We start from the raw sequence: 25,920 nt of genomic DNA on the forward strand, positions 1-25,920 counted from the left end.
GCCAAGAACAATTTCTTTTTTTTTCTCTTTTTTTTTTTTTTTTTTTTTTTTTTGGTTTTTGGGTCACACCCAGCAGCGCTCAGAGGTTACTCCTGGCTCTACGCTCAGAAATTGCTCCTGGCAGGCTCAGGGGACCATATGGGATGCCGGGATTTGAACCATTGGCTTTCTACATGCAAGGCCAATGCCCTACCTCCATGCTATCTCTCCGGCCCCATACCAGGAACAATTTCTGAGGGCAGAGCCAGGAGTGACCTCTGAGCACCAGCAGATGTGGCCCAAAAATAAAATCCCCTAAAAAGTCAAGATTTGGGGACTGAATGGTTGGGTAGGGTGCTTGCCTTGCATGCTGCTGACCCAGGTTCTATCCCCAGCATCCAATATGGTCCCCCCAAAGCACCTGAGTGCAGAGCCAGGAATGATCCCTGATCACTGCCAGTGTGACCCCCACAAACAAGAACAAAACAAAACCAGGGGCCAGAGCAATAGCACAGCAAGAAGAGCGTTTTCCTAGCATGCTGCCAAATCAGGTTTGATCCTTGGCATCCTACATGGTCCTCTGAGCACTGCCAGGAGTAATTTCTGAGTGCAGAACCAGAAATAACCCCTTGAGCACCACTGGGTATGGCCCCAAACAAATAAACAAAAACAAAAAAAGTGCAGATTTGACAGTCAAGAGAAAGTTAACATGAATGAATAGCCCCAGGATTGGAGAGAGAGAACAGCAGGTAAGGCTCTTGTCTTGTACACGGCTGACCAGGGTTCAGTCCCTCCTGAGCACTTCCAGGAGTGATTCCTGAGTGCAGAGCTAGAATTAAGTCCTAAGCATCCTTTTGAGTGGCCCAAAAGTCAAAATCAGACAAACATCAAAGAACAAATAATCTGGATCCACAAGAAACCTTTTTTTTTTTTTAATTTTTATTTTTAATTATGAGAACAAGGGTGCAAAGAAAGAGGACAAGGTAAAGTTACAGTGGAAGGACAATCACCCATAACATAATTCTCAGAAGTCCCCTTGCTGATATCTTAACTTTGAAATTTCAGCCAAAGAACATTAAGATAAATAAGACAGAATCCATGTACAATTACTTTGTCCCTCAAGTCCCCAGATTGTAACACATTATAATATTTCTTAACAGTACACAAGGCAATCTAAAGCCATAAAACTTACGTAACTCCTTAAACATTACAGGCATAGTATTTTCTTACATTTCCATATACATGCATATTAGCTTAAGTTAACCTCAAATTTTAAGTGAGTTCTTTTTAAGGATTAGAGTCAAAGGAGCACAGTAAGAATGGTGTTAGAGTGGCAATTGTTGTTTGCATAGGCCCACCAAAATATGAGGGACATGGAAAGAAATAACCTTGGCCTAAGTACAAAGAGACCAGACCCCTGAAGTTTCCTGGCACAAGACCAAGTCTTGGCTCCAGGCAAGCTAGATCGTCCAATCCAATACATTGTCTGTAGTGCCAACACACTTTTATTTTTCACACAGTCTCTGTTGTTGGTATCATGTTTCTGTATTAAAGATCCTGGAATCTGCCACAAGAAACCTTTAATCCTTCTGAATCTCAAAGAGGAATTTGAGGAGTGGCTGGAAAGTCAAGGTCTGCCTTGCCTACGAGAGACCTGGAGTGAGGGGCGGTGACTCCAAAACAAAAACCCAGCCAAGCTTCACTCTTAGCATCTCTGGAGAACACTCTGGCGACTTCCTCATCTCTATCCTTTTGTTTTGATTGTGGGGAGACTGTGAGATCCTGCAAAGATTTCACACTAATCCTTTCAGAATATTTGTTTGTTTGGGGGCCACACACACCGGCAGTGCTCAGGAGTCACTCCTGATGGTCACTCTAACCTTTTATACACTCTCCTTATCGTATGTGTGTATGTGTGTATGTGCTGCTGTAGACCAAACCCAGGTCTTACACACAAATTCTGCCATTTTTTGTTTTTGTTTTGGGTTTTGGGCCACACCCGGCAGCTCTCAGGGGTGACTCCTGGCTCTGTGCTCAAAAATCACTTCTGGGGGCCGGGTAGGTGGCGCTGGAGGTAAGGTGTCTGCCTTGCAAGCGCTAGCCAAGGAAGGACCGCGGTTCGATCCCCCGGCGTCCCATATGGTCCCCCCAAGCCAGGGGCGATTTCTGAGCACATAGCCAGGAGTAACCCTTGAGCGTCAAACGGGTGTGGCCCAAAAACAAACAAAAAAAAAAATCACTTCTGGCGGGGCCCAGAGAAATAGCACAGCAGAGTTTGCCTTGCAAGCAGCCGATCCAGGACCAAAGGTGGTTGGTTCGAATCCCGGTGTCCCATAGGGTCCCCCGTGCCTGCCAGGAGCTATTTCTGAGCAGACAGCCAGGAGTAACCCCTGAGCATCGCTGGGTGTGGCCCAAAAACCAAAAAAAAAAAAAAAAAAGAAAAAATCTCTTCTGGCAGGCTCATATGGAATGCTGGGGATTGAACCCAGGTTCATCCTGGGTCGGCCTCGTGCAAGGCAAACGCCCTACCACTATGACAAAGCTCTGCCCTTAAGTCACATCCCAGCTCACCATCCTCCCCGCTAATTTTGGATGTTGGGAATATATTTCTAGGAAGGTTTTATTTTTTTTTCCACTTGTTTTTGTATGTGGTAGTGGGGGTGGGTGTTGGGTCCTACTCAGCAGACCCCAGGGTCAACTCCTGCTTTTGTGCTGGGGACCACTCCGGGCTCTCTTGGGAGACCATGACCTGTGCCAGGGACCAACCCTGTATCAGCCTCAGGCAAGGCAGGCACTTGGCCCCTGCACTCTCCCCAACTCTTGATCTTAGTCTTGTGGCACCTGCTGTGTGCATCACCGTGAGCCCTATTTCTGGCTCTGGATAGAGTTTGCCTCATTTGTTTTCTTTCTAAACAGTTGCATTGAGCTATAATTTACATTTACTAAGAAACAGCGCTTTTGGGGGCCTGAGCAATGGCACAGCGGTGGGAAGAGGGCAATTACCTTGCACTCGGCCAACCTGAGTTTGATCTGCAGCATTCCTTAGGGTCCCCTGAGCCTGCCAGGAATGATTTCTGAGTGCAGAGCCAAGAGTAACCCTGAGTGCTGTCTGGTGTGGCCCCAAAACTAAAACAAAGAAAAAAAACCAGCCACTCGCCTCTTTTGGGGAGGGCACATCTGGTGAAGCTCAGGGGTTACTCCTGACCCTGCACTCAGGAACTCCTGAAAGTGCTCAGGGGACCATATGGGGGTACTGGGTTGGCCACTTGTGAGGCAAACACCCTACCTGCTGTGCTATTGCTCTGGCCCCAGCAGCAGACCTTTTAAGTGAGATGTTTAAAAATCTATAACAAGTACTTAGTGACTAATCAAAATATTGAACATTTTAACCACGCTGAGAAACAACATCTCATCTCCTGATTCATTCTCAATCATATTCTTTCTGCCTGGCTCCTTTGTTGTTATTTTTTTTCTTAATGCTACCAAAATAGATTTTTTTTTAAAAAAATTCATGTTCAGGGCCCAGAGAGATAGCACAGCAGCGTTTGCCTTGCAAGCAGCCGATCCAGGACCAAAGGTGGTTGGTTCAAATCCCGGCGTCCCATATAGTCCCCCATGCCTGTCAGGAGCTATTTCTGAGCAGACAGCCAGGAGTAATCCCTGGGCACCGCCGGGTGTGGCCCGAAAACCAAAAACCAAAAAAAAAAAAAAAAAAAAATTCATGTTCAGTGACCGGACTGATAGCACAGTAGTAGGGTGTTTGTTTTGCACACGACTGACCCCGAGTTCAATCCCCTGCATCCCATTAGGTCCCCCAAGCCTGCCAGGAGCAATTTCTGAGCACAGAGTCAGGAGTAACCAACCCCTGAGCGCCACGGAGTGTGGCCCAAAAACCAAAGAGAAAAAAAAAGGAATTGCTCCTGCCAGGCTCAGGAGACCATATGGAATACTGGGGGTCGAACCCAGGTCAATCTCAGTTTGGCCAGATATAATGCAAATGCCCTATCGCTGTGCTATTGCTCCAGCTCCTTGTTGAAGCTTATTAAATATTACACTTAAAAAAGGCTGCTTGCTGGGCCTTTATAAGATAGTACATAGGGGAGGGCATTTGCCTTGCACACAGCTGTCCTGGAATCTCACTCCCCATATGGTCCCTGAGGACCACCAGGAGTGATCCCTGAGCACCGCCAAGTGTAGAAACACCCCCCCCCCCAATTAGTTAAAAAGGGGTGAGCGGTGGCTCGAGCTGTAAGGCGTCTGCCTTGCGCACGCTAGCCTAGGATGGACCGTGGTTCGATCCCCCGGCATCTTATATGGTCCCCCAAGCCAGGACTGATTTTTGAGTGCAGAGCCAGGAGTAACCCCTGAATGTCACCGGGTGTGGCCAAAAAAAAAAAAAAATGAAGGGCCAGAGTGATAGCATGGAAGGTACAGTCTTGCACGTGGCCAACCTGTTCATCCCTGGCATCTTATAGGATCCCCTGAACCTGCCAGGAGTGATTTCTGAGCACAGAGCCAGGAGTAACCTGAGCACCTCTGGGTGTGGCCAAAAAAGGAAAAAAATAATAAAATAAATTAATCTAGACATTTGTCATAAGAGAAACTCGCCCCGTGATGATCTTATTACAATCTCCTTCCTTGTACAGTTGAGGGTCTGTCTTCTCAATCTCGGATTCTTCTGAGCCTTTCACTTTCCTGGGGGGCCCCACCCTTCTCTGGGTGGGGCCTTGGAATTATTTAGCTGGGTGGGGCCTCAGTTTCTCTCCCAGGAGCTCCGGATTTGTGGTCACCGTGACTTTGGGCTGGGTATGCTGGGGCTAGGCAAGCTCTTATGACTTTTTTTTGTTTTGTTTTGTTTTGTTTTGGGTTTTTGGGCCACACCCGGTGATGCTCAGGGGTTACTCCTGGCTGTCTGCTCAGAAATAGCTCCTGGCAGGCACGGGGGACCATATGGGACACCGGGATTCGAACCAACCACCTTTGGTCCTGGATCGGCTGCTTGCAAGGCAAACGCCGCTGTGCTATCTCTCCGGGCCCCCTTATGACGTTTTATTATTTGTCAAAAGTACAGCACCAGGGGCTGGAAAGATAGCATGGAGGCATGGCATTTGCCTTGCATGCAGAAGGTTAGTGGTTCGAATCCCGGCATCCCCTAGCGTCCCCCGAGCCTGCCAAGAGCAATTTCTGGGCATAGAGCCAGGAGCATAGAGTGCTGCTGGGTGTGACCCCCCCAAAAAAAAGTACAGCACCAGGGCCCCCCTCCCTGTCTGCTGCAGCACTAATAGGCCCTTCCCCCCAACACTTTGTATTCTATCCCGGCATCTAAGCCTCTAGAAACAGCTGGACTTCTTTCTTTCCAATCAGTATGCCTTGCCTTCCTTGACCTACTTTTCTGACTGGGACCACGGGTGCCATCACTGAAGAAAACAGAAGAGCAAAAAAGCTTGTCTTGTCAATCTCGGCCAGACACAAGTTATCTTGTCATTATGCTTTATGTTGGCTATAGGTGCGCTGTAGATGTAGGGATGCTGAGGAGTTTGTCCCCCAAAATAAGTCTCCTCTTAGGCTGGAGCCATAATATAAGAGGTAAGGCACACAGCCCATCCAGGTTTGATCCCTGGCAACCCATAGGGTCCTTCGAACCCACCAGGAGTCATTTCTGAGTAACTGCCAGGTATGGCCCCAAAATAAAAATAATTAAAAAGGGGCCAGATAGCACGGTGGTAGGGTGTTTTAGTCTTGCATGCAGCAGAGCCCAGATGGACTGGATTCAGTCCCTGGCATCCCATATGATCCCCCCCTGAGCCTGCCAGGAGCAATTTCTGAGTGCAGAGCCTAGAGTAACCCTTGAGAGCGGCTGGTGTGGTGCAAAAACAATAACAAAACAAAACAAACAAACAATAAAGCTTCCTGGCAATTGATTGTTTTGATCAGAGTAATTTGTACCCAGCAGACTCTGGAAGACTTTCCTTGGCCTCTTCTCTATCTCTTCTTTAAATGCTACGTCATTTGTTTACTCTTTTTATTTTTTTCTGGAGAGAAGGATTGAATGACATCCAACAGTGCTCAGGGTTTGCAGCTAGCTCTGTGCTCAGGATTCCTCTTGGCAGGGTTTAGGGGACCCTATGAGTTGTCGGGGATCAAACCAGGGTCAACCATATGCAAGCCTTATTTGCCTGCTATACTTTCTCTAGGATGTTTAATTTTACTTGACTTGGTTTGGGGGGCACCTATCTGGCTGTGCTCAGGGGCTACTCCTGACTCAGTGCTTGGGGTCACTCACTCTTGGGAATATTGAGGGACCCTGAGGTTTCTGGGATTAAAGTCAGTCCTGCAGCCTACAAAGCCTGGGATGGGGGTAAGAGTAGAGGCTGGCCCACGAGACTGGTCATGAATTCACCCAAGAACCAGAGCCCACACAGTGGCAGGGGAGAAACGTTAAAGCCTGTTTATTCCAGTTCCTCTCTGTGTCCTTTTGTCTCTTTAAGGCAAACATCACAGTTGCCAAATATTTGCTTTCCCAGCTTCCTATAAACTGTCTTCCCCCCTTGTGAAGTCCAGGGCACTGCCACCTTCTCCCTGCTTCATGGTGGCATTTAAACCCTAACTGCTTGCTAAGGAGCCCCATACCTTTGTGGGGTACTTGTAGGTACAAAAAATTGTGGGGAGCAATACCAGGTGGTGCCCAGGGCTTACTTCTGAACACTGTACGGTTCCCCACCCACAGAGTCAGGAATAGTTGATAGTTGCCAAGCACTGTCAGGCTTTTGTCTTAAAAACAAAATTCCCTGTGTTCTGCATTCAGTGATCACCTCTCGAAGGCTCAGGGGACCCTAGAGGGTGAAGGAAAAGAGGATAATAAAAAAAAAATTGAAGGCAAGGCAAGTGTCCTTCGGTACTGTCACACTGTCTATCTCTCCAGCTCCTAGCCCAGAGGTTCAAAATATTTTTAGTGTTTTTTTTTCTCCTGTTAATCGTTTTGTCCCCTCCCTTTTTTGGTTTTGAGCCACACCCGGTGATGCTCGGGGGTTACTCCTGGCTATGCACTCAGAAATCGCTCCTGGCTTGGGGGATCATATGGGACACTGGGGAACGAACCCTGGTCCATCCTGGGTCAGCTGCATGCAAGACAGGCGCCCTACCACTGTGCTATCACTTTGGCCCCTGTTCCCCATATTTTTGAGTGAAGTGAGTCAGAAGAAAGAGGAATAGACACACACTGATCACACATCTGTGGGACATAAAAAGCTACTATGGTGGGACCGGAGAGATAGCATGGAGGTAAGGTCGGTGGTTCGAATCCCAGTATCCCATAGGGTCCCCGAGCCTACCAGGACCGATTTCTGAGTGTAGAGCCAGGAGTAACCCCTGAGCGCTGTCGGGTGTGACCCAAAAAATCACAAAAAATATTATTACTATGGTAATAATATCCAGAAACAATAGAGACAAGGGACAGGAGGACTGGTCCATGGTAAGGAAACGTCACAGAGACCAGAGGATGCAGTGAGGGCAGAACAAGGGACCACTAGTACAAAGAGAGTTGGAAATGATTGCTCTGGACAAGAACTGGGTGATGAAAGGAGGGAAGAGATACATATGATACCCTTTCATAATAAAGGCGGAGGAGGAAAAGGAAGTGGAGGAAGAAGAGGAGGAAGAAGAGAAAGGAGAAGAAGAGGAAGAAGAGGAGGAAAAAGAGGAAGAGGAAGGAGAAGAAAGAAGGACAAAGAAGGAGGAGGAGGAGAAGAAAGAAGGTGGAGGAAGAGGAAGAAAAGGAAGAAGAAGGAGGAGGAGGAGTCTGCCATAGAGGCAGGCTGGGGTGGGAAAACTGAAGATATTAGCAACAGAAAATGGACACTGGTGAAGGGTTTTGGAACACTGAAACTCAACCAGAGTTAAAAACTCAACTTTTTAACTCTGTATCTCACAGTGATTCAAATAAAAGATATATGTGCTGAATGAATGAATGAATGAAGTCAGTTCCTCATGGAGGGGTGTGTGGATAGATGGGTGCCTGACAGCATTTTGATGGGCCTGTCCAGATTTGGCCCTGAAAGTGGCCTGATGCCCCTCAGAGGCCAGGAAATGCCTCCTGAAACCATAGTGGGCACAGGGAGCCATCCGTGGGGAACACAGGGAGAAAAGTACACAGTCTTGGGGGTTGGAGCAATAGCACAGCAAGTAGAGCACTTGCCTTGCACGCAGCTGACCCAGGTTCAATCCCCAGCATCCCATATGATCCCCCCAAGCTTGCTAAGGAGTAATTTCTGAGTGCAGAGCCAGAAGTAACCCCAGGAGCACAAAACAAAAAGTGCTCAGTCTCCTTGGGAGAGCAGGGTGAGGAGATGGGAGGGGCTGGGCTCTCTCTCAGCTGGGGTCAGGATGTCTGTGAGTCTGGCCTGCAGAGGAAAGGGCTACTCTCTGTCACGTTCCAGGGCATCAGGAGACAGGACACAGCATTACATCAGTCACTCAGCAGAGGGTGACCTTGGCCAAACCGATGCTGTGTGTCCAGAGAAAGGGCAAACAACACACACACACACACACACACACACACACACAAAACAACAGTTACTGCAGCCTCCACTGAGGGAGGGCCCACAGGGAAGGCCAGTTCTGGGCATGGTCACCCAAAGGCTGATTCCTGTGACAAAGTTGTGAGGTGGGCTCTCTACCCGCTCTGTGCGGGCAGCTTGGGGAGACAGGCACAGAATGCAAGGCATTCTTGGGGGGCCAGAGTGGAGCTGCTGTCTCTGTGTTAGAGAGAGAACAGGGTTGTTTCCTGCAGGCCACATCCAGCCTCTTCACCCATGCAAGACCAGTGTCCAGCTCCAGAACTGCAGAAGGAATTTGCGAGATGCAGGACGCTTGAAGAAACTCAATTTTCTCCCTTTCTGCCCTGTATCCGGAGCACTGGCATGGCCCCCGCCTCTCCTCCCTCTGCAGGCCTGGAAATAAATGGCTTTAATATAGGGCACTTGCTGGGTTCATGAGCATTCCCTCGCTGCATGATTGCTCCCAAGAGTTGTTTTTCAAGAGTTCCCAGCTCCCGGGCAGGATTTCGTCTCATTAAACTCTCTCTGTGTTTACACACAAGGCCTTGGGTCGGGGCCGATATTGTGAAAGACAGAAAGCAGGGTCAATATAGTCTACACCGTGAGTGTATGTCTGTGTGTGTTGGGGGCCGGGCAGGTGTCTGGTGAGAGCAGATAGAACAAAGGTTTCCTGCTATCAAGACAGAGAGGCAGCAGGAATGGAAGACAGGAGAGAGAATTTCCAGAGGAACAATTTTAGGCAGGTGCTAGGCTGAGCCACAGATGTGCAGCATCAAGGACACACTGGAAGTTGTGGCTTGGTAGCTGGTGTCTGTGTTCAGGGTACTGTCACCCTCCCAGGGACAGGAAATACAAGTGGCTGGGCAGGATTAGGGGAGGGAACGACAGGTCCTTATGACTTCATTATTCATGACAATTCCATGGCATTTATTTCTATGTGGCAAGGAGCCTTGTATAAGCAGACAGATACCAGCAACAAGGCCTGGCTCTCTTGCAAGCTGAGAACATGATTTAAAACAAGACAACAAAGTTACTGCAAAACCTGAAGCTCACTTGGGCAGGATTCATGGGAGGGCCTAGATTCAGCAGCAAGAAGATATTGTCTCTGGGTCCGTCTGGCTGAGACCCAAGGACAGACAAAGAAAGAGCTTCTTCAATAGACCAACTCAGAGCTCAGCAGTCCTGTGGGCGGGCGATGATCAGAAAAGAGTGTTTCCAAACAGCCTAGATACCCAGAAAGCGGAAAGCAGCTTTTATTAAAATTAAACTAAAAAAATACAGTGTATAATAAACTTCAAAAGAGACATCAAATGACTTAAGGGCTCAATGAAGATGGAGGGTTAGTGGGATCGCTTGGTCTCTCAGGGGTCCTCAAACTTTTCAAACAGGTGGCCAGTTCACTGTCCTTCAGACTGTTGGAGGGCCAGATTATAGTAAAAACAAAAGTTATGAACAAATTTCTATGCACACTGAATATATCTTATTTAGAAGTGAAGAAACAAAATGGGAATAAATACAATATGTGGCCCGTGGGCCGTAGTTTGAGGACCATTGCATGAGTCTAAGCAGAGAGCCTTGAGATTTCTGAAGCAATTGGCATACTTTGGGGGCCCATGGAAAACATCCCTAAGAAAAATTAAAAAAAAAATATATATAGGGCCCGGAGAGATAGCACAGCAGCATTTGCCTTGCAATCAGCCGATCCATGGACCTAAGGTGGTTGGTTCAAATCCCGGTGTCCCATATGGTCCCCCCTGCCTGCCAGGAACTATTTCTTTTTTTTTTTTTTTTTTTTTTTTGTGGTTTTTGGGTCACACCTGGCAGTGCTCAGGGGTTACTCCTGGCTCCATGCTCAGAAATTGCTCCTGGCAGGCACGGGGGACCATATGGGACACCGGGATTCGAACCCGATGACCTTCTGCATGAAAGGCAAATGCTTTACCTCCATGCTATCTCTCCAGCCCTGCCAGGAGCTATTTCTGAGCTGATAGCCAGGAGTAACCCCTGAGCACCACCGGGTGTGGCCCCCCAAAAATATATATATATTGTTTTTTTTCTTAATATTGTTTGTTTTTGTTTGGGGGGGGCCCCACTCAGTGATGCTCAGAGGTTAATCTTGGCTATACGCACAGAAATCGCTCCTGACTTGGGGGAACATTTTGTTTGTTTTTTTGGTTTTTGGGCCACACCTGGCGATGCTCAGGGGTTACTCCTGGCTGTCTGCTCAGAAATAGCTCCTGGCAGGCACGGGGGACCATATGGGACACCGGGATTCGAACCAAGCACCTTTGGTCCTGGATCGGCTGCTTGCAAGGCAACGCCGCTGTGCTATTTCTCCGGGCCCTGGGGGACCATTTTGGATGCTGGGGATTGAACTGTGGTCTGTCCTAGGCTGGTGCGGGCAAGGCAGATGCCTTACCGCTTATGCCACAGCTCCGGCTGCTAAAATATATATATATTTTTTAAATGTTATTTTATTGATACAATGATCAACAGAATCCTTCATAGCTGAATTGGTGATCTACAATAAGTCAGGGCTTTTCCCACCACCTACCACCCAGTATCAACTTCCCTCTACCAACAGGCCCCAGAGTGGTGTCTCCTATCCCAGCACCCCTTGGCCCCCTGGCCTGCCAACTATACCATGAAAATAATCAAAAATAGTTTTTATAGGGGCCGGAGAGATAGCATGGAGGTAAGGCGTTTGCCTTTCATGCAGAAGGTCATCGGTTAGAATCCCGGCGTCCCATATGGTCCCTCGTGCCTGCCAGGAGCAATTTCTGAGCCTGGAGCCAGGAATAACCCCTGAGCACTGCCGGGTGTGACCCAAAAAAAAAAAAAAAAAAAAAAAACCCACAAAAAAAAAAAAAAAAGAAAAAAGAAAAAAATAGTTTTTATAACCGAAACCCAACTCCATATGATCCATATGATATTTGTAGTCATGGTGCTTAAATAAAGATAATATTAAAAAAAATTAAAATAAACTAGAAAGTGGGGGTGCAGGAAACCGGGTCCTAGGCTCATATAGATAGATGCAGGAGGTGGGGGGGGGTAATGGTGAAGTTGCCCAAGGCCAGGCCAGGCCACGCCCAGACCAGTCAGGCCACGCCCCAGGTCAACCAGGCCACGCCCCTCCTGTCATCCAGAGCGGCCCCCGGATCTACTAGACCACGCCCGCTTCCGCCAGCCAGCCAATAGGAACGCGACTTCGGGCCCACGCCCCCGGCCGGCGCCTGCGCGTTGGGCCTCGGCCCCAGCAACCACGTGACAGCCGCGCGCCGGCTCCGCGCGCTGCGCGCTCCAGGCGTTCCGGGCTCGCGGGGCGCACACTGGCCGGGCGGGCGCGGGGTGCGGGGGCGCGGGGTGCGCGCATGGCGGCGTCCGCCTGAGCCCCGAGGCTCGCGAGCCTTCCCTCCCGTCGACGCTGTCGGAGCCCGAGGCCCGAACCGGCGCCACCATGGCGACCAGCGCTCCGCAGAAGGAGAACACGCTGCTGCACCTCTTCGCCGGCGGGTGAGGCTCCCCCGGGGGGCTCCCTGGGGGTCCCCGGGGTTTGTATTCCCGGCTCCATCGATTCTTGAGCCACCCTGCTGTCTACCCTCAGGCCTGGGGTCACCCCAAGTCCCAGTCACGCAGGCCCCATGAGGTCCAGAGGCCCCAGGGACGAGTCATCCCCCCCACCTAAGTGTAGGGGGGCTCCCTCTGCACCCCCAAAGCTGATTTGGGGTTCTGAGAGGCAGATCAAGAGCTAATGAAGGGGTACCCCCTGGGGAAGGCCCATCGGATCCATACGACAGCCTGCCAGGGCAGGTGAAGGAGGACATCCTGGGGACCCTGGGGCTCCCCAGAGGGTGCTCTTGGAGATGTTGGGGAGACGGGTAAGGCTCTCAGGGGGACCCCGGGGAGTCAGAGGGTATGTTGACAGTTCTGCCTCGCTTGGGGAAGGTGCACTCCTCCCCTCTCCTTGCATCAGCGAGCACCTGATGCTTTGCAGAGCTCTTATTTATGAGAGGGAGGTTGGGGAGACTGGGTGTCATAAGCAAGGGCGCCCCGGTTTCCCAACAACGCCTTCAGAAAACCCAGTGACTACTGGGCCCCCGTGACGCTTTCTTCGGAGGGATTCAGCCTCTGTCCTTTTTTTCTGCGCCAGGCAGGGGAATAAAAGTGGATTTATTCACCTTTTACCCTGCCTACTGGCATTTTTTGCTGGTAGCTCCGGCTGCTGCTAAACAAACCATAGTTTGGAGATGCTGTTTACCTGGGATGGTGTGGCTCTGATGAAAGTGCTCTGAACTCTTTTCTATTTTTTATTACCTGAGGTGAGGACACTGGAATGGGGAGAGGGGTGTCAGCTTTTGGTTGACATGCTTTGGTTTTTCCCCAACCCAAAATATGGATCCTGAAGGGAAAGAGTTTTTTGGCTTTCTTCCTGCTGTCCTGTTTACTGTTTATTCTTGGAAAGGGACATACGTCCAGGCGAGAGGAACATTGTGACTGTTTGTTTGTCATTCTGGGAGAGCTTGCAACCAGCGGAGGCTTATCACTGGAGCTATTTTGTCACGCCAAGAAGGATGATCCTTGAGGTGACTTAATCTGTATCCGAGCGTGTCCAGCTGGTACCGTGACCCTGGCCAGAGCAGCCTCTGCAAGGCCTGAGTGACCCCATCTTGAGGAATCTCCCCAGGTGCCCTTCCCCGGTGTCCTCTGGCAGCTTGTCTCCTGCTTGCCAAGCTGGCAGAGTCACCAGGGCTGGGCCAAAGGCTCCCTGGAAGGTCTCTTAGCCAATGCTGGCAGCTCTTCCCTTTGCTTAGGCTCGAAGGACTGTTCCCGGTAGCAAAGTAAAAACCCACCACCCACAAGGATGCTTCAGCTTCTGGTTTCTCTTTCCCACCGACAACATCATCTGGTTGATTGCTGTCTCTCTCAGAGAGCACTTTTCCAGGAGCTCCGTGTGAAGCAGTCCTTCCCTGGGCTCCACTGTCTCTCTCTGCTCTCTGTCATTAGCCAAGCAGGCATCGTTCCCAGGAACTCATTCAGTTCACTTTCTTTGAGAAAGAAGAAGGCAAGAACCTCCTTTTGCAATCCCCTCACATTTCTTTCTTCTGTGTCTTGAATTGTCCCCTGGAAACTTCCTAGCAAACACATTTCATACTAATGACCAGATTGGGTTGACTCGAGGACAGAGTGCCCCTCCACCGAACTCTGGCCTTGCTTTTGCTTCGTTTAACTAAGAAATGAATTTGGATGGCTGCGAGGGCCATAGTTCCAGCTTTTGTTTTGGTTTGGTTTTTTTGTTTTGTTTTTGGGCCACACCCTGTGGCAGCTCTCTGGGGTTATTTCTGGTTCTGCACTCAGAAATCACTCTTGGCAGGCTCAGGGTACCATATTGGATGCTGAGGATCGAATCTGGGTCCATTCTGGGTCAGCAGTAAGGCAAACGCCCTACTGCTGTGCTATCCCCAGCTCAGGCCAGTGTCTGCCTTGCACACTTTCTTTTGTTTTTGTTTTTGGGCTACACCCTCAGAAATCTATCCTGGCTAGGGGGACCATATGGGACACCGGGGATCGAGTTCAGTCCTGGATCTGCTGCGTGCAAGGCAAACAACCTACCGCTGCGCTATCACGCCAGCCCTGCCTTGCACATTTTCAACCCGGATTCAGTACCCTCCACCTCATGTGGTCCACCCCCAGCCTACCCGGAGTGATCCTGAGTATAGGACCAGAAGTCGTCCTTGAGCATTGCTGGGTGGTGGCCCAAAAACAAACGAGAAGCCCCACCATCCTCTGAGAGATCCTCCCTCCCTGTTTAGCTCTTAGTCTGTTTATAGTCCAGCAAACTTTCCCCCAGAATGTCCTTTCCTGCTTCACGAGAGGTGATCTAGGTGATATCTTAATTTTTTGTGGCCTGGCTTTTATTTTTGTCAGATAACACATATCTGGTCTCTGAAATGTCGTTTTATGGGGCTCTGGCATGTCTGTAAGGGTTGAGCGTATAGAATCCATGATATTTTAAAAGTTCTGTATTTTACCCTCCTTCCTGTTGGGGACAATTGTCACCAAGTAGACTCCTGTACTGTGTTGGTCCCAATGGATTGCATTTGGAGCTGCTACTGATTGCCCTAGAAATATTAGGCACACCTTAACACACTTTCTTCTATTTCTTGAATAGAAACAGAAGTTTCTTTTGTTCTTGAATAGTGTTTCTTGCACACTAACACATTAGATGTTAATATAGTTGCTATGGGGATAACGTAGAGATACCCAAGGTTTATTTTAATTGCTTCAAGAATCTTTTTTTTTTTCTTTATTTTTTGTTTTTGGGTCACACCCCGTAGCACTCCGGCTACACTCAGAAATCACTCCTGGCAGGCTCGGGGACCATATGGGATGCCAGGATTCGAAACACTGTGCTTCTGCATGCAAGGCAAACGCCTTGCCTCCATGCTATCTCTCCAGTCCCTGCTTCAAGAATCTTTTTTTTTTTTTTTTTTTTCCTTGGTTTTTGGTTTTTGGGTCACACCCGGCGGTGCTCAGGGGTTACTCCTGGGTGTCTGCTCAGAAATAGCTCCTGGCAGGCACGGGGGACCATATGGGACACCAGGATTCGAACCAAGCACCTTTGGTCCTGGATCGGCTGCTTGCAAGGCAAACACCGCTGTGCTATCTCTCCGGGCCCTGCTTCAAGAATCTTTTTTTTTTTTTTTTTTTTTTTTTGGTTTTTGGGCCACACCCAGTAACGCTCAGGGGTTACTCCTGGCTATGTGCTCAGAAGTTGCTCCTGGCTTGGGGGACCATATGGGACACCGGGGATCGAACCGTGGTCCGTCCAAAGTTAGCGCAGGCAAGGCAGGCACCTTACCTTTAGCGCCACCGCCCGGCCCCCTGCTTCAAGAATCTTAAGAGTGACAGGGCCAGAGCGATAGCACTGTGGTTAGGGCATTTGCCTTCCACGCAGCTGAACTGGGTTTGATCTCCAGCATCCCATATGGTCCCCCAGCCTACCAGGAGAGATTTCTTTCTTTGAAGGGAGCCACACCCGGCTGTGCTCAGGGGTTACTCCTGGCTCTATGTTCAGAAATCACTCCTGGCAGGCACGGGGTTACCATATGGAATGCCGGGGATCGAACCCGGATCTGTCCCAGGTCGGTCACATGGAAGGCAAATGCCCTACTGCAGTGCTTTCTATCTCTGGCCCTCAGGAGTAATTTCTGAGCACAGAGCCAGGAGTAACTCCTGCCACCACTAGGTGTGGCCAAAAACAAACAAAAAAAATCTTACAGTGGATAAATACAGCATGCACACAGTTTCTTACATACAGTTTACATCTATTCAGGACAGACACTGACTTATTTCATATATGTGACACTTTGGGGCCCACTCCCAGTGATGTTCAGGGGTTACTCCTAGCTCTGTGCTCAGGAATCGCTCTTGAAGGGCTCTGGGACCCATATGGGGATTGAACCCCGGCCAGTTGTTTGCAAGGCAAGCATTCTCTCTGCTGTACTATTTTCAGTGCCTTTATTTACCTTTTTTTTTTTTTTTTGCTTGTTTGGGGTCAAAGATCAAACCCAGAACCTCAGTCATGCAAAGCCACTGCTCTGTCCTTGAGCTGCCTGCTCCATCCCGAGTGTCTTAAGAAATTTGTGTGGTGTCTGGGTGAAAGGCCCCTGCCAGACGTAGGGTGGTCCCTGCGTTCTTCCTACCTTAGCAGCCACTCCTTTCTGATGTTGTCAGCCCTGGGTTGACTGAGGAGCTAAAGTCACTGTTCGGGCTAGGAAAGTGATTCTCTGTTTATATAAATATATATATTTTTGTTTGTTTGTTTGTTTGTTTGTGCTCAGGGCTTACTCTAGGCTCTGCACTCAAAATTTACTCCTGGGGGACCTTCGGGAGTGCTGGGGATCAAGGCAAATACCCTACCTGCTGTGCTTTTATTTTGACACCGTCTCTGTTTTGGTTTTTTTGTTTTTTTGTTTGTTTTTTGTTTTGGGGCCACACCTGGCAGTGCTCAGGGGTTACTCCTGGCTGTCTGCTCAGAAATAGCTCCTGGCAGGCACGGGGGACCATATGGGACACCGGGATTCGAACCAACCACCTTTGGTCCTGGATCGGCTGCTTGCAAGGCAGACGCTGCTGTGTTATCTCTCCGGCCCCCCCCCCCCCCATCTCTGTTTTGGGATGGGTTTTTTTGGTGGGATTCGGGTTACTTCTGGCTTGGTGCTCAGAAATCATTCCTGGCAGCTTAGGGAAATGGAGTGCCAGGGATAGAACCTGGGTCCTGGTCCGGGATTGAACCTGGTGGGGTCAGTAGCATGCAAGGCAAAGACCCTACCATGCCCTACCCTACCTGCTGTACTATCACTCCAGCCTCTTGTTTGACTTTTCATTTGTTTGTTTGGGTTTTTTTGGGGGGGAGTGGGGCTGGGCCACACCCAGCAGCACTCAGGGGTTACTTCTGGCTCTGTGCTCAGAAATCACTCCTGGCAGGCTCAGGGGACCATATGGGATGCCAGGAATCAAACTCAGGTCCTTCCAGGGTCAGCCATGTGCAAGACAAACACTCTACTGCTGTCGATCTGGTCCCTTGTTTGTTTGTTTGTTTGTTTGTTTTTAATCACACTTGGCAATGCTCAGAGGTTACTCCTGGCTCTTGCACTCAGGAATCATTCTTGGCGATGACCAGGGGATCCTATAGGATGTTGAGGATTGAACCTGGGTCTGAGGATTGAACCTGGATCTGGCACTTGCCAGGCAAATGCCCTCCTTACCTGCTTAACTCTGGCTCCAGCCCCCCGGGCCCACTCTGTTAAGATTTCCTGAAACCCTGATGATGTCAGGAGGTTTTAAGGACTTGCGAAAGATCCTGATTCTTCCGGGCATCAGAAAACACGCTCAGATCTTCTGTTTATTCAGGATGCCATTTGACATGGCCTTTTCCGGACACGGGAGCAGCCAGGAAGTCGCATGGAGGGAAGGCGTCAGTGGCATCACACAGCATGTTTCTGTAACTGAATGAATCTAGAATCTGCATAATCAAATTCTATCAGCCTTATGCCACGTAGCCAAATAAAACTGATCCGTGAAAGGCTGGCATAGAGAGACGAGTGTTTTTCAAGTAGTAAATGCAAAAGCAGCAAAGACGGGGAGAAACTGCCAAGCAAACTCCACACACTCCAGGCTGCCTGCAGTACCATTTACTGGTAGACTTCATCCTGCTGATGTGTAACATGATGGTTGGGATGTGTGTGTATAGAAGACAGATTCTGAGGTTGGAGCAATAGCACATTGATGATCCCTGGCATCCCATAGGGACCCCTGAGCACTGCCAGGCATGAAGCTTGAGTGCCACTGGGTGTGGCACCCCCCCAAAATAAAAACAAAGATTCTTATTGGAGGGCCGGTGTGATAGCACAGTGGTAGGGTGTTTGCTGTGCATGTGGCTGACCCAGGACGGTCCTGGGTTCGATTCCCCGGCATCCCATATGATCCCCTGAGCCTGTCAGGAGTGATTTTTGAGCCCCATCAGGTGTGAACCCCCCCCCCCAAAAAAAGAAAAGGTCCCATTCCACTCAAAGTGTGGCTTTGAGGATGAGGGTCCTGTTAGGACAGAGAAGGGGGGGTGCCTCCCTCCAGGTCGTCACTTGGCCCCAAACACTCTTCGGATGTGGTACTGATCAAATGAGGGTCTCTGAGCCCTCTGGATTGTGGGTGCCTGTGTCCAGAGGGCCCTGCAGTGAGTCAAATGGTCTCTAATCGCCTTTTGGATTCCAAGGACCGACCTGGGACCAAACTGTGGTCTTGAACCTGTATTGAGCTTGAACTCCCCGACTTTGTGGGGGAGAAGGGACCCACACATTGCAGCGGTCAGGGCTTACATTCTCCAGACTCTGGGCTCAGAAATCACTCCTAGCAAGCTCAGGGAACCCTATGGGAGGCCGGGGATTAAGCCCAGGTATGGAGGGTTTTCAGTGTGAAGTTTTCTAGAAATCACACAGCTCTTAGAATCAACTGCGTTGGCATGCTCAGACACAGGTTAGTTTGGGTTTGGGGAGTCCAGAACAGTAGTACAGATGGTAGGATACTTGCCTCACATGCAGCTAAACTGGGTTCAATCCCCAGCATCTCATGTTGTCCCCTGAACACCACCAGCAGTGGTCCCTGAACTCAGGGCCAGGAGTAAGCCCTGAGCACCACTCAGTGTGACCTCCAACGCTTGGGGGTTTTGTTGTTTGCAGTGCTGTGGAGAGAAACTAGAGTGTGCGTGTGTGTGTGTGTGTGTGTGTGTGTGTGTATGTAAAAGGACTGAACCTCATTTCCTGTCCTTTTTAGTGTGTGTGTGTTTATGTTAAGGGACTGAGCCTCATTTCCTGCCCTTTTTACTTTGTTTTTGTGTTTTTGAGTCACACCCAAAGATGCTCAGGGGTTCCTCCTGGCTCTGCATTCAGGCATCACTTAGTCAGTTCTCATTGGACCATATGGGATGTCGGGGATCAAACCCAGGTTGATTGTATATAAGGCAAGTGCCCTCCTCACTGTTATCGCTCCGGCCCCTTTACTTAATTTTCTTAGATTCCATTTCTATCCCATTTTTTCTGTAGATATACTTTAATGCTTAGAACAAGTCAATCAGACTAATAATATTCAAGTAGACTTAACTTTATTTTTTTATTTGTTTGTTTATTGGGGCCACACCCAAAAAGTGGCACTCAGGGGTTACTCCTGGCTCTGCACTCAGAAGTCACTCCTGGCAGGGTCTGGGGACCATATGTAATGCCGGGAATCAAACCCCGGTCAGTCCCAGTTTGGCCGAGTGAAAGGCAAACGCCCTACTGCTGTGCTATCTCTCCAGCCCCTTAACTGTTTTTGGTTTTTGGTGGTTTTCTGTTGTTGTTATTGTTGTTTTCGGTTTTTTGGGTCATACCCGGCGGCACTCAGGTGTTACTCCTGGCAGACTCGGGGTCCATATGGCATGGTGGGATTCAAATTGGGGTTTGTCCTGTGTTGGTCGTGTGCAAGGCAAACGCCTTACTGCTGTGCTGTTGCTCCAGCCCCAGCACTGTTTGTTTTAATGGAAAAAGAACACTCTATCTTTATCTTCTCTCTGTTTCTTTCCCTCTCCTCTTCCACTAGTCCTATGTCTCTAACACAGAGAATCCTCGCCCCCTTTGTTTGGCCATATCTGCTGGTACTCAGCAGGGCTTACTCCCAGCTCAGTGCTCAGGGTTCACTCAACAGAACCTTGTGCTGGGAATGAAAGCCATTCATTCATTCACTCATTCATGTGCGAAGTGTATGTTCAGCCCATTGAGCTGAGTCCCTTTGTGATTTGGAGGGGCCTTGTGCCCGCAGTGAGACAGGAGGGCAGGTGCCCGCAATGAGCCCAACCTGTCATCTTAAATAAATGAAATATTAACTTATATTTAAAGAATTTAAGGCTTTTAATAATATTAAGTTAAATATTAAATGTAAAAAAAGCAAAATTTCTGCCTTGCAATCCTTGCGGATCAGGATGAAATGTTTGGAATCTGAACTCCCTGCTGTCCCCAATGCTACACCCCCACCCTTCAATGGGCTTTGGTTGGCAGTGCAGAAAAACTGCAATAGAAATAGTCCAATTTGGGCCCAGAGAGATAGCACAGCGGCGTTTGCCTTGCAAGCAGCCGATCTAGGACCAAAGGTGGTTGGTTCGAATCCCGGTGTCCCATATGGTCCCCTGTGCCTGCCAGGAGCTATTTCTGAGCAGACAGCCAGGAGTAATCCCTGAGCACCGCTGGGTGTGGCCCAAAAACCAAAAAAAAAAAAAAAAAAAAAAAAAAAGAAATAGTCCAATTTATGGGGCCGGAGTGGTGGCGCAGGGCGTAGGGCATTTGCCTTGCACATGACTGACCTAGGCTGGACCGTGGTTCAATCCTCCCCTCCCCCGTGTCCCATATGGTCCCCGAGCCAGGAGCGATTTTTGAGCACATAGCCAGGAGAAAGCCCTGAGCACCTCTGGTGTGTCCCCTAAGCAAACAAACAAAAATCCCTCTGCAGTACCCGGGAAATGTGCTTTTAAGTGAACCACCAAAAAGCACCCACACGCACACCCCTCTGGATGGTACCGTGCCGGTTCCTCTTGGGGTGCAGGGCTGCCCCTACCGGGAAACCTGCTCGGAGGGAAGGATCCCTATGGGAGCCAGGATGTAAGGAGGATATGGGAGGATGTGAGTCATGCACAGTCCTTCTCTCAGCTGCAACTTTTCATCTTGACAAGTACCCACTGTGCTTGGTACCCGCTGGCTGAGTTGGAGCCTGAAGGCCTCTAGGCTTGGGGTGGGGGTGTGTGATGACTCAGGCAGCTGTACCCTGACTTTCGCTGACTGCTATTTAGGAGTAGGGAGCAGGTACCGAGGAGTCCCGAGAGATGGTCGGGAAGGAATATTTTATTTCTTTCTCTCAGCCTGGCAATATTTGAAATGGGAAACTGGGAACCAATGGCCTGAGGGTGGATTGTTGGTCCTGGCAGAGACACAAGCACTGTCTGGCCCCAGGGAGCTTCCAGAGAATTCTCAGCAGCGTCCAGGAATCTGGGGTTTCATTCAAGGCTGCAGCATTGCGGCTCAACATAGCAGCATCATCCAAGTAAATAGTTTCACTCGATGGTAGTTTCTGGGCCTTTCACTGCAACTTGGCCATGAAACCTGAGTGTCTAGCAGGAGGAAACTGGTAGAATTTTAATTAATTTATTTATTTTGGTTTGGGGGCCTCACCCAGCAGTGCGTAGGGCTTACTCCTGACTCTACACTCAGAAATCACTTCCGGCAGGCTCAGGGGAACCTTTGGGGTGCCGGGGATCGAGTCCCAGTTGGCTGTATGCAAGGCAAACACCCTTCCCACTATTCTCTCATTCCAGCCACAGAAACTGGTAGAATTTTAATCCCAGATACAAGTGATGGTGTTTATTTCCAGACAGGAAGCATTTGGTACCCAGAGGAAGAAGAGAGGGCAGTGCCAGGTTTTTTCCAGCGTCCTGCCCACAGCCTGGTGCCATGTCCGTGCTAGGAGAGAGGGAGAGACCAGTACCACCATGGGGCATGCTAACAGGGGGGCGGTCTCCCCTCGCGTGCCTGTCTGGGGGTTCCATAGACAGAGATACAGGGCAGCATTTCTCACGCTCCCTTCGTCTCATTGCAGGTGCGGGGGTACCGTGGGTGCTATCTTCACATGCCCACTCGAGGTCATCAAGACAAGGCTGCAGTCGTCCAGGTTGGCCCTGGGCACTGTCTACTACCCTCAGGTCCAGCTAGGGGCCATCAGCAGCGCGGGAGTGGTGCGACCAACGTCAGTGACGCCGGGACTCATCCAGGTTCTGAAGTAAGTGCCTGCCAGTTGTTGTCCTACCACCGTGGCATCTGGGTAGACCAAGTGGGATAGCTGTCATGCCAGCTCGTCTCATGACTGTCCTGAGGTTGTCTCCTCTGCTTCTAGAGTTGCCAAAAGAAGTGCAGGTTAGTGGAGTTTGGTGTCTCAGCATCTACTCAAGGCAACGGCCCAAGTTCCCAAATGCTCCTGGCTAGCAGAGTCTGGTCTTGTCATCAGTTTAGCCGAGATAGATGCTCACTGTGTCATAGCTAGCGTGTGGCTTTCAGGATGCGTCATAGTGGGATTTCAAGGTGACATTCAGTTGGGCGGACCTTGTGGTTGGAAGAGGTTCAAGTTCAAGAGCCATTAATTGCCAAGAGAGGCGTGCGGTGGGAAGATGCTTAAGGAGAGATGGAAAAGCCATTTGCAGCCACCTTGCACTTAGCCCTGGGAAACTGAGGCACATTTGGAGAATGGAAGTGCTTGTTTGTTTATTTTCAGGACATTCTGCCCTTATTTTCTCTTTTTAGTGTTTTGGGTTTTTGTTTGTTTGTTTGTTTGTTTTTGGGCCACACTCAGTGGCGCTAGGGGTTACTCCTGGGTCTGCACTCAGAAATCGCTCCTGGCAGGTTGGGGGGACCCTATGGGATGCTGGAGATTGAACCCAGGTCTGTCCTGGGTCAGCTGCTTGCAAGGTAGATATCCTACAGCTGTGCTATTGCTCTGGGGGTTCCTTGGGGGAACCTTGGGGGTTCCTCCTGGCTCTGCACTTAGGAATTAGGAATCGCTCCTGGCAGCCTCATGGGAAACTCTACAGGGTGCCGGGGATCAAACCTAGGTCATCCGTGTGCAAGGCAAATGCCCTCCCCACTATGCTAGCACTGTGGCCCACATTCTGCCTTTTGAGCCTAATTATGGCCCTCTGGGCACCTCGCTAAGTGTTATGAAGAGGGAATGTGGGTTATCTGGACACAGACAGATGCCCAGGGCCAGCGCAGAGGAGACAAGCGGACTGGGCTTGTCTTGGGGGATGGGAGTGCTGTTCCAGGACTCCCCCCACAGAATATCGGGTCACTTCTCCAGACACCAATCAGTGGTGAAGACACACAAGGCATCGGCTGGGTCCCAGAGCGATGGGGGTGTGGGGGCCCCCTTGGGCCTCAGTGAGGAGAGGTGGACTGCCCTGCTCCCCACATACACTAACACCCTCCCTTTCAGAGGGTCAGAACTGGGGATGCACAGAGCTAGGACAGGTGTTTGGCTAGTCTCACTGCCTTCGCAGGGTACTTCCTCCTGCCCTTTGCCCCAGAACTTATGTCTCAGCATTCCTGTGTTTACTCCTGGGGCCTCTCCCGAAAGATATCTGGGCTCTCAGCAAGGTGGGGAAAGAGGAGGGGCCACAGTTGGGTCAGTTTAGTCTGTTTTTTGTGAGTGTTTTATTTGTTTTGGGGGCCACACTCAGCAGTGCTCAGGGGCTTCTCTTGTGCTCAGCAATCACTCCTGGCAGGCTCAGGACCATATGGGATGCTGGGGATTGAACCCGGACCAGCCATGGTCAAGGTTAATGCCTTACCTGCATGTTAACTATTTGTTTGTTTGTTTGTTTGTTTGTTTTGGTCACACCTGGTGGTGCTCAGGGGTTACTCCTGGCTCTGTGCTCAGAAATCTCTCCTGGCAGGCTCAGGGGACCAAATGGGATGCCGGGATTCTACGTACAAGGCAAACACCCCAGCGTTGCACTATCTCTCCGGCTTCTAATTTTATATTTTTAATTACTTTATTTACACACCGTGATTACAAGGTTGTTCGTAATACAGTTGGTTTTGTTGTTTGTTTTTTCCAGTTACAAGGTTGTTCCTGATTGAGTTTCTGTTCCACACCCTTTACCAGGGCACATTTTCTGCCACCGGTGTCCTCAGTTGCCCTCTCTCCTGCCTCCCTCCTCCCTCCTCCCTCTTCCCTCTGCAGCAGATATTTTTCTTCTCTCTCTCTCTCTCTCTCTCTCTCTCTCTCTCTCTCTCTCTCTCTCTCTCTCTCTCTCTCCCACTCTCTCTCTTTCTCTCTCTCTCCCTCCTTCCCTTTTAAACACATTTGCATTCTTGTCATACAGATGACTTTATCACTTTTCAGCACCCAATTCTTGTCCAGAAGGATCATTCCCAACTTTCACTGTCCTAGTGCTCCCTTCTCTGCCCTCCCTGCGTCCTCTGCTCTCTGTGATAAGCTTCCTCCCATGGACTGGTGCTCCCAGCCCTCATCTCCATTGTCTCTGGGTATTATTTCTATAGCAGCTCTTTTTCTTTTTTACACACTGTGGGTCTGTTTGGGTGCAGCTCTCCCTCTCAGGCTCTGTCCTGTCCTGTCCTATTCTAAACTGTCACCTTATCTTATCTGTGTGCTAATCACCTGCCTGGTGCAGTCTGATATTTCTATCAGCCCCAAAGTCTCCTGGAAGCTCCTCTAATCTAGGACCCACCCCACCTGAATTGGCCTTGGATGAAATGGGGTCTCGGAGGGGCCAGCATTTCCCTTGTCTGACCTCCACTCAGGTGGTGCCGAGGTGCTCAGTGGGCAGAAGTTGGGGTGCACTGTGGTGTGGGGGACACATGCAGTTGTGCTCGGGGAACCATCCTGGCGAGGCCCAGGGGACCAGAGATGGATCAAAGTGCCAAGCATCAAAGTGAGGTCAGCAGCATGCAAGGCAGATGCACTCACTCTTTCTCCAACTCTGGGGTTCACTTTCCCTGGTGATGATTTCCCCCCCCAACTTTTCCCAGCAGGAACTGGGAGCTGGTCATGGAGGGGGGACTGTTGTGGGGCATGTGGCACCCCAATCTTGGGGAAGGCCCTCATGTGGCTTCCAGTATTGAACTGAACTGTATAGAGATCAAGATGAAGCAAGAGCTCAGATTTGGGGTTTTTCTTGGGGGGTGGGTTGCCCCAACAGTGTTGTTCTTTTTTTTTTTTTTTTGCTTTTTGGGTCACACCCAGTGATGGTCAGGAGTTGTTCCTGGCTCTTTACTCAGAAATCGCTCCATGGGGCCGGAGAGATAGCACAGCAGTAAGGCATTTGCCTTACATGTGGAAGGTCACTGGTTCAAATCCCGGCATCCCATATGGTCCCCCGAGCCTGCTGGGGGTGATTTCTGAGCATAGAGCCAGGAATAACCCCTGAGCATTGCCGGGTGTGACCCAAAAACAAAAAAAACAAACAAACAAACAAAAAAAGAAATTGCTCCTGGCTTGGGGGACCATATAGGATGCAGGGGGATTGAACTGCAGTCTGTCCTAGATCAGCTGCATGCAAGGCAAAAGCCTACCCCTGCACCACCTCTCTGATCCCCCAACAGTGTTGTTCTAAGGGTCCTCCCATCCTGGTTTAGGGGCCTTTCCTAATGACCTTGTGGGATGCCCAGTGCTGGATTTAATCAGGACTTCCCCTCCCCGGGGGCCAGTCTCCCCAGTTCCAGCTGCTTTATTCTCATTGACCTACTCAGTGCTGCTGAATGGGGGACGTTCTTTGAGACGCCAGAAGGACAGAAGGTGTTTGAGAGGTCGTGGCAGGGTGACCCCTCAGTGGCGTGCCTGTGTGCCACCCTGAGTTTGATCCCAGGCACCTGGTGACCATAAAATTTAGTCACCAGGGACTAAAAATTCCCTGCAGAGGTGAACGGATCATCCCCAAGATGGAACCGTTTGTTGCTGGTGGCTCGGTCAATTGGGGAGCAGGGAGGTAAACTTGGGTACTCCCTCTTTCGTCTCTGCTCTACCCACCTCAACCTGTGGGCCTTTCCCTCACAGAAACAGCTTCAGAAGGAGGAGAAAGCCGGAGGAGAGAGAGGGAGAAGGGCCTGTGTGGGAGAGACAGGGCTTGTCATAAGAGGGGGGGAGCAAGAGAGAGAGAGAGAGGGAGGAGAGAGAGAGAGAGAGAGAAAGAGAGAGAGAGAGAGAGGATGCAGTCAAGGGAGGACTATGACATGAAGAGCACCCTATTTCAGAAGGAAAGAGGAAAGAAGGAAAGTCTCACATATGTGCCCTTTCTCAT

The 25,920-nt window shown here is 50.0% G+C and overlaps 1 protein-coding gene across 1 annotated transcript in view; it reads left to right on the forward strand.

The window, feature by feature from the left end:
- Nucleotides 1-11,857: 11,857 nt before the first annotated feature.
- Nucleotides 11,858-25,920, forward strand: part of SLC25A33 (solute carrier family 25 member 33) — a 33,807-nt gene continuing 19,744 nt past the window's right edge. The window contains exons 1-2 of the mRNA XM_049775370.1: nucleotides 11,858-12,047; nucleotides 21,708-21,887. Of these exons, the coding sequence (XP_049631327.1) occupies nucleotides 11,992-12,047; nucleotides 21,708-21,887 (236 nt within the window). The 5' untranslated portion in view covers nucleotides 11,858-11,991. The remainder of the gene's footprint in view (nucleotides 12,048-21,707; nucleotides 21,888-25,920) is intronic.

The sequence above is a fragment of the Suncus etruscus genome, chromosome 6, assembly GCF_024139225.1.
Source record: "Suncus etruscus isolate mSunEtr1 chromosome 6, mSunEtr1.pri.cur, whole genome shotgun sequence".
NCBI classification, from domain to species: Eukaryota; Metazoa; Chordata; class Mammalia; order Eulipotyphla; family Soricidae; genus Suncus; species Suncus etruscus.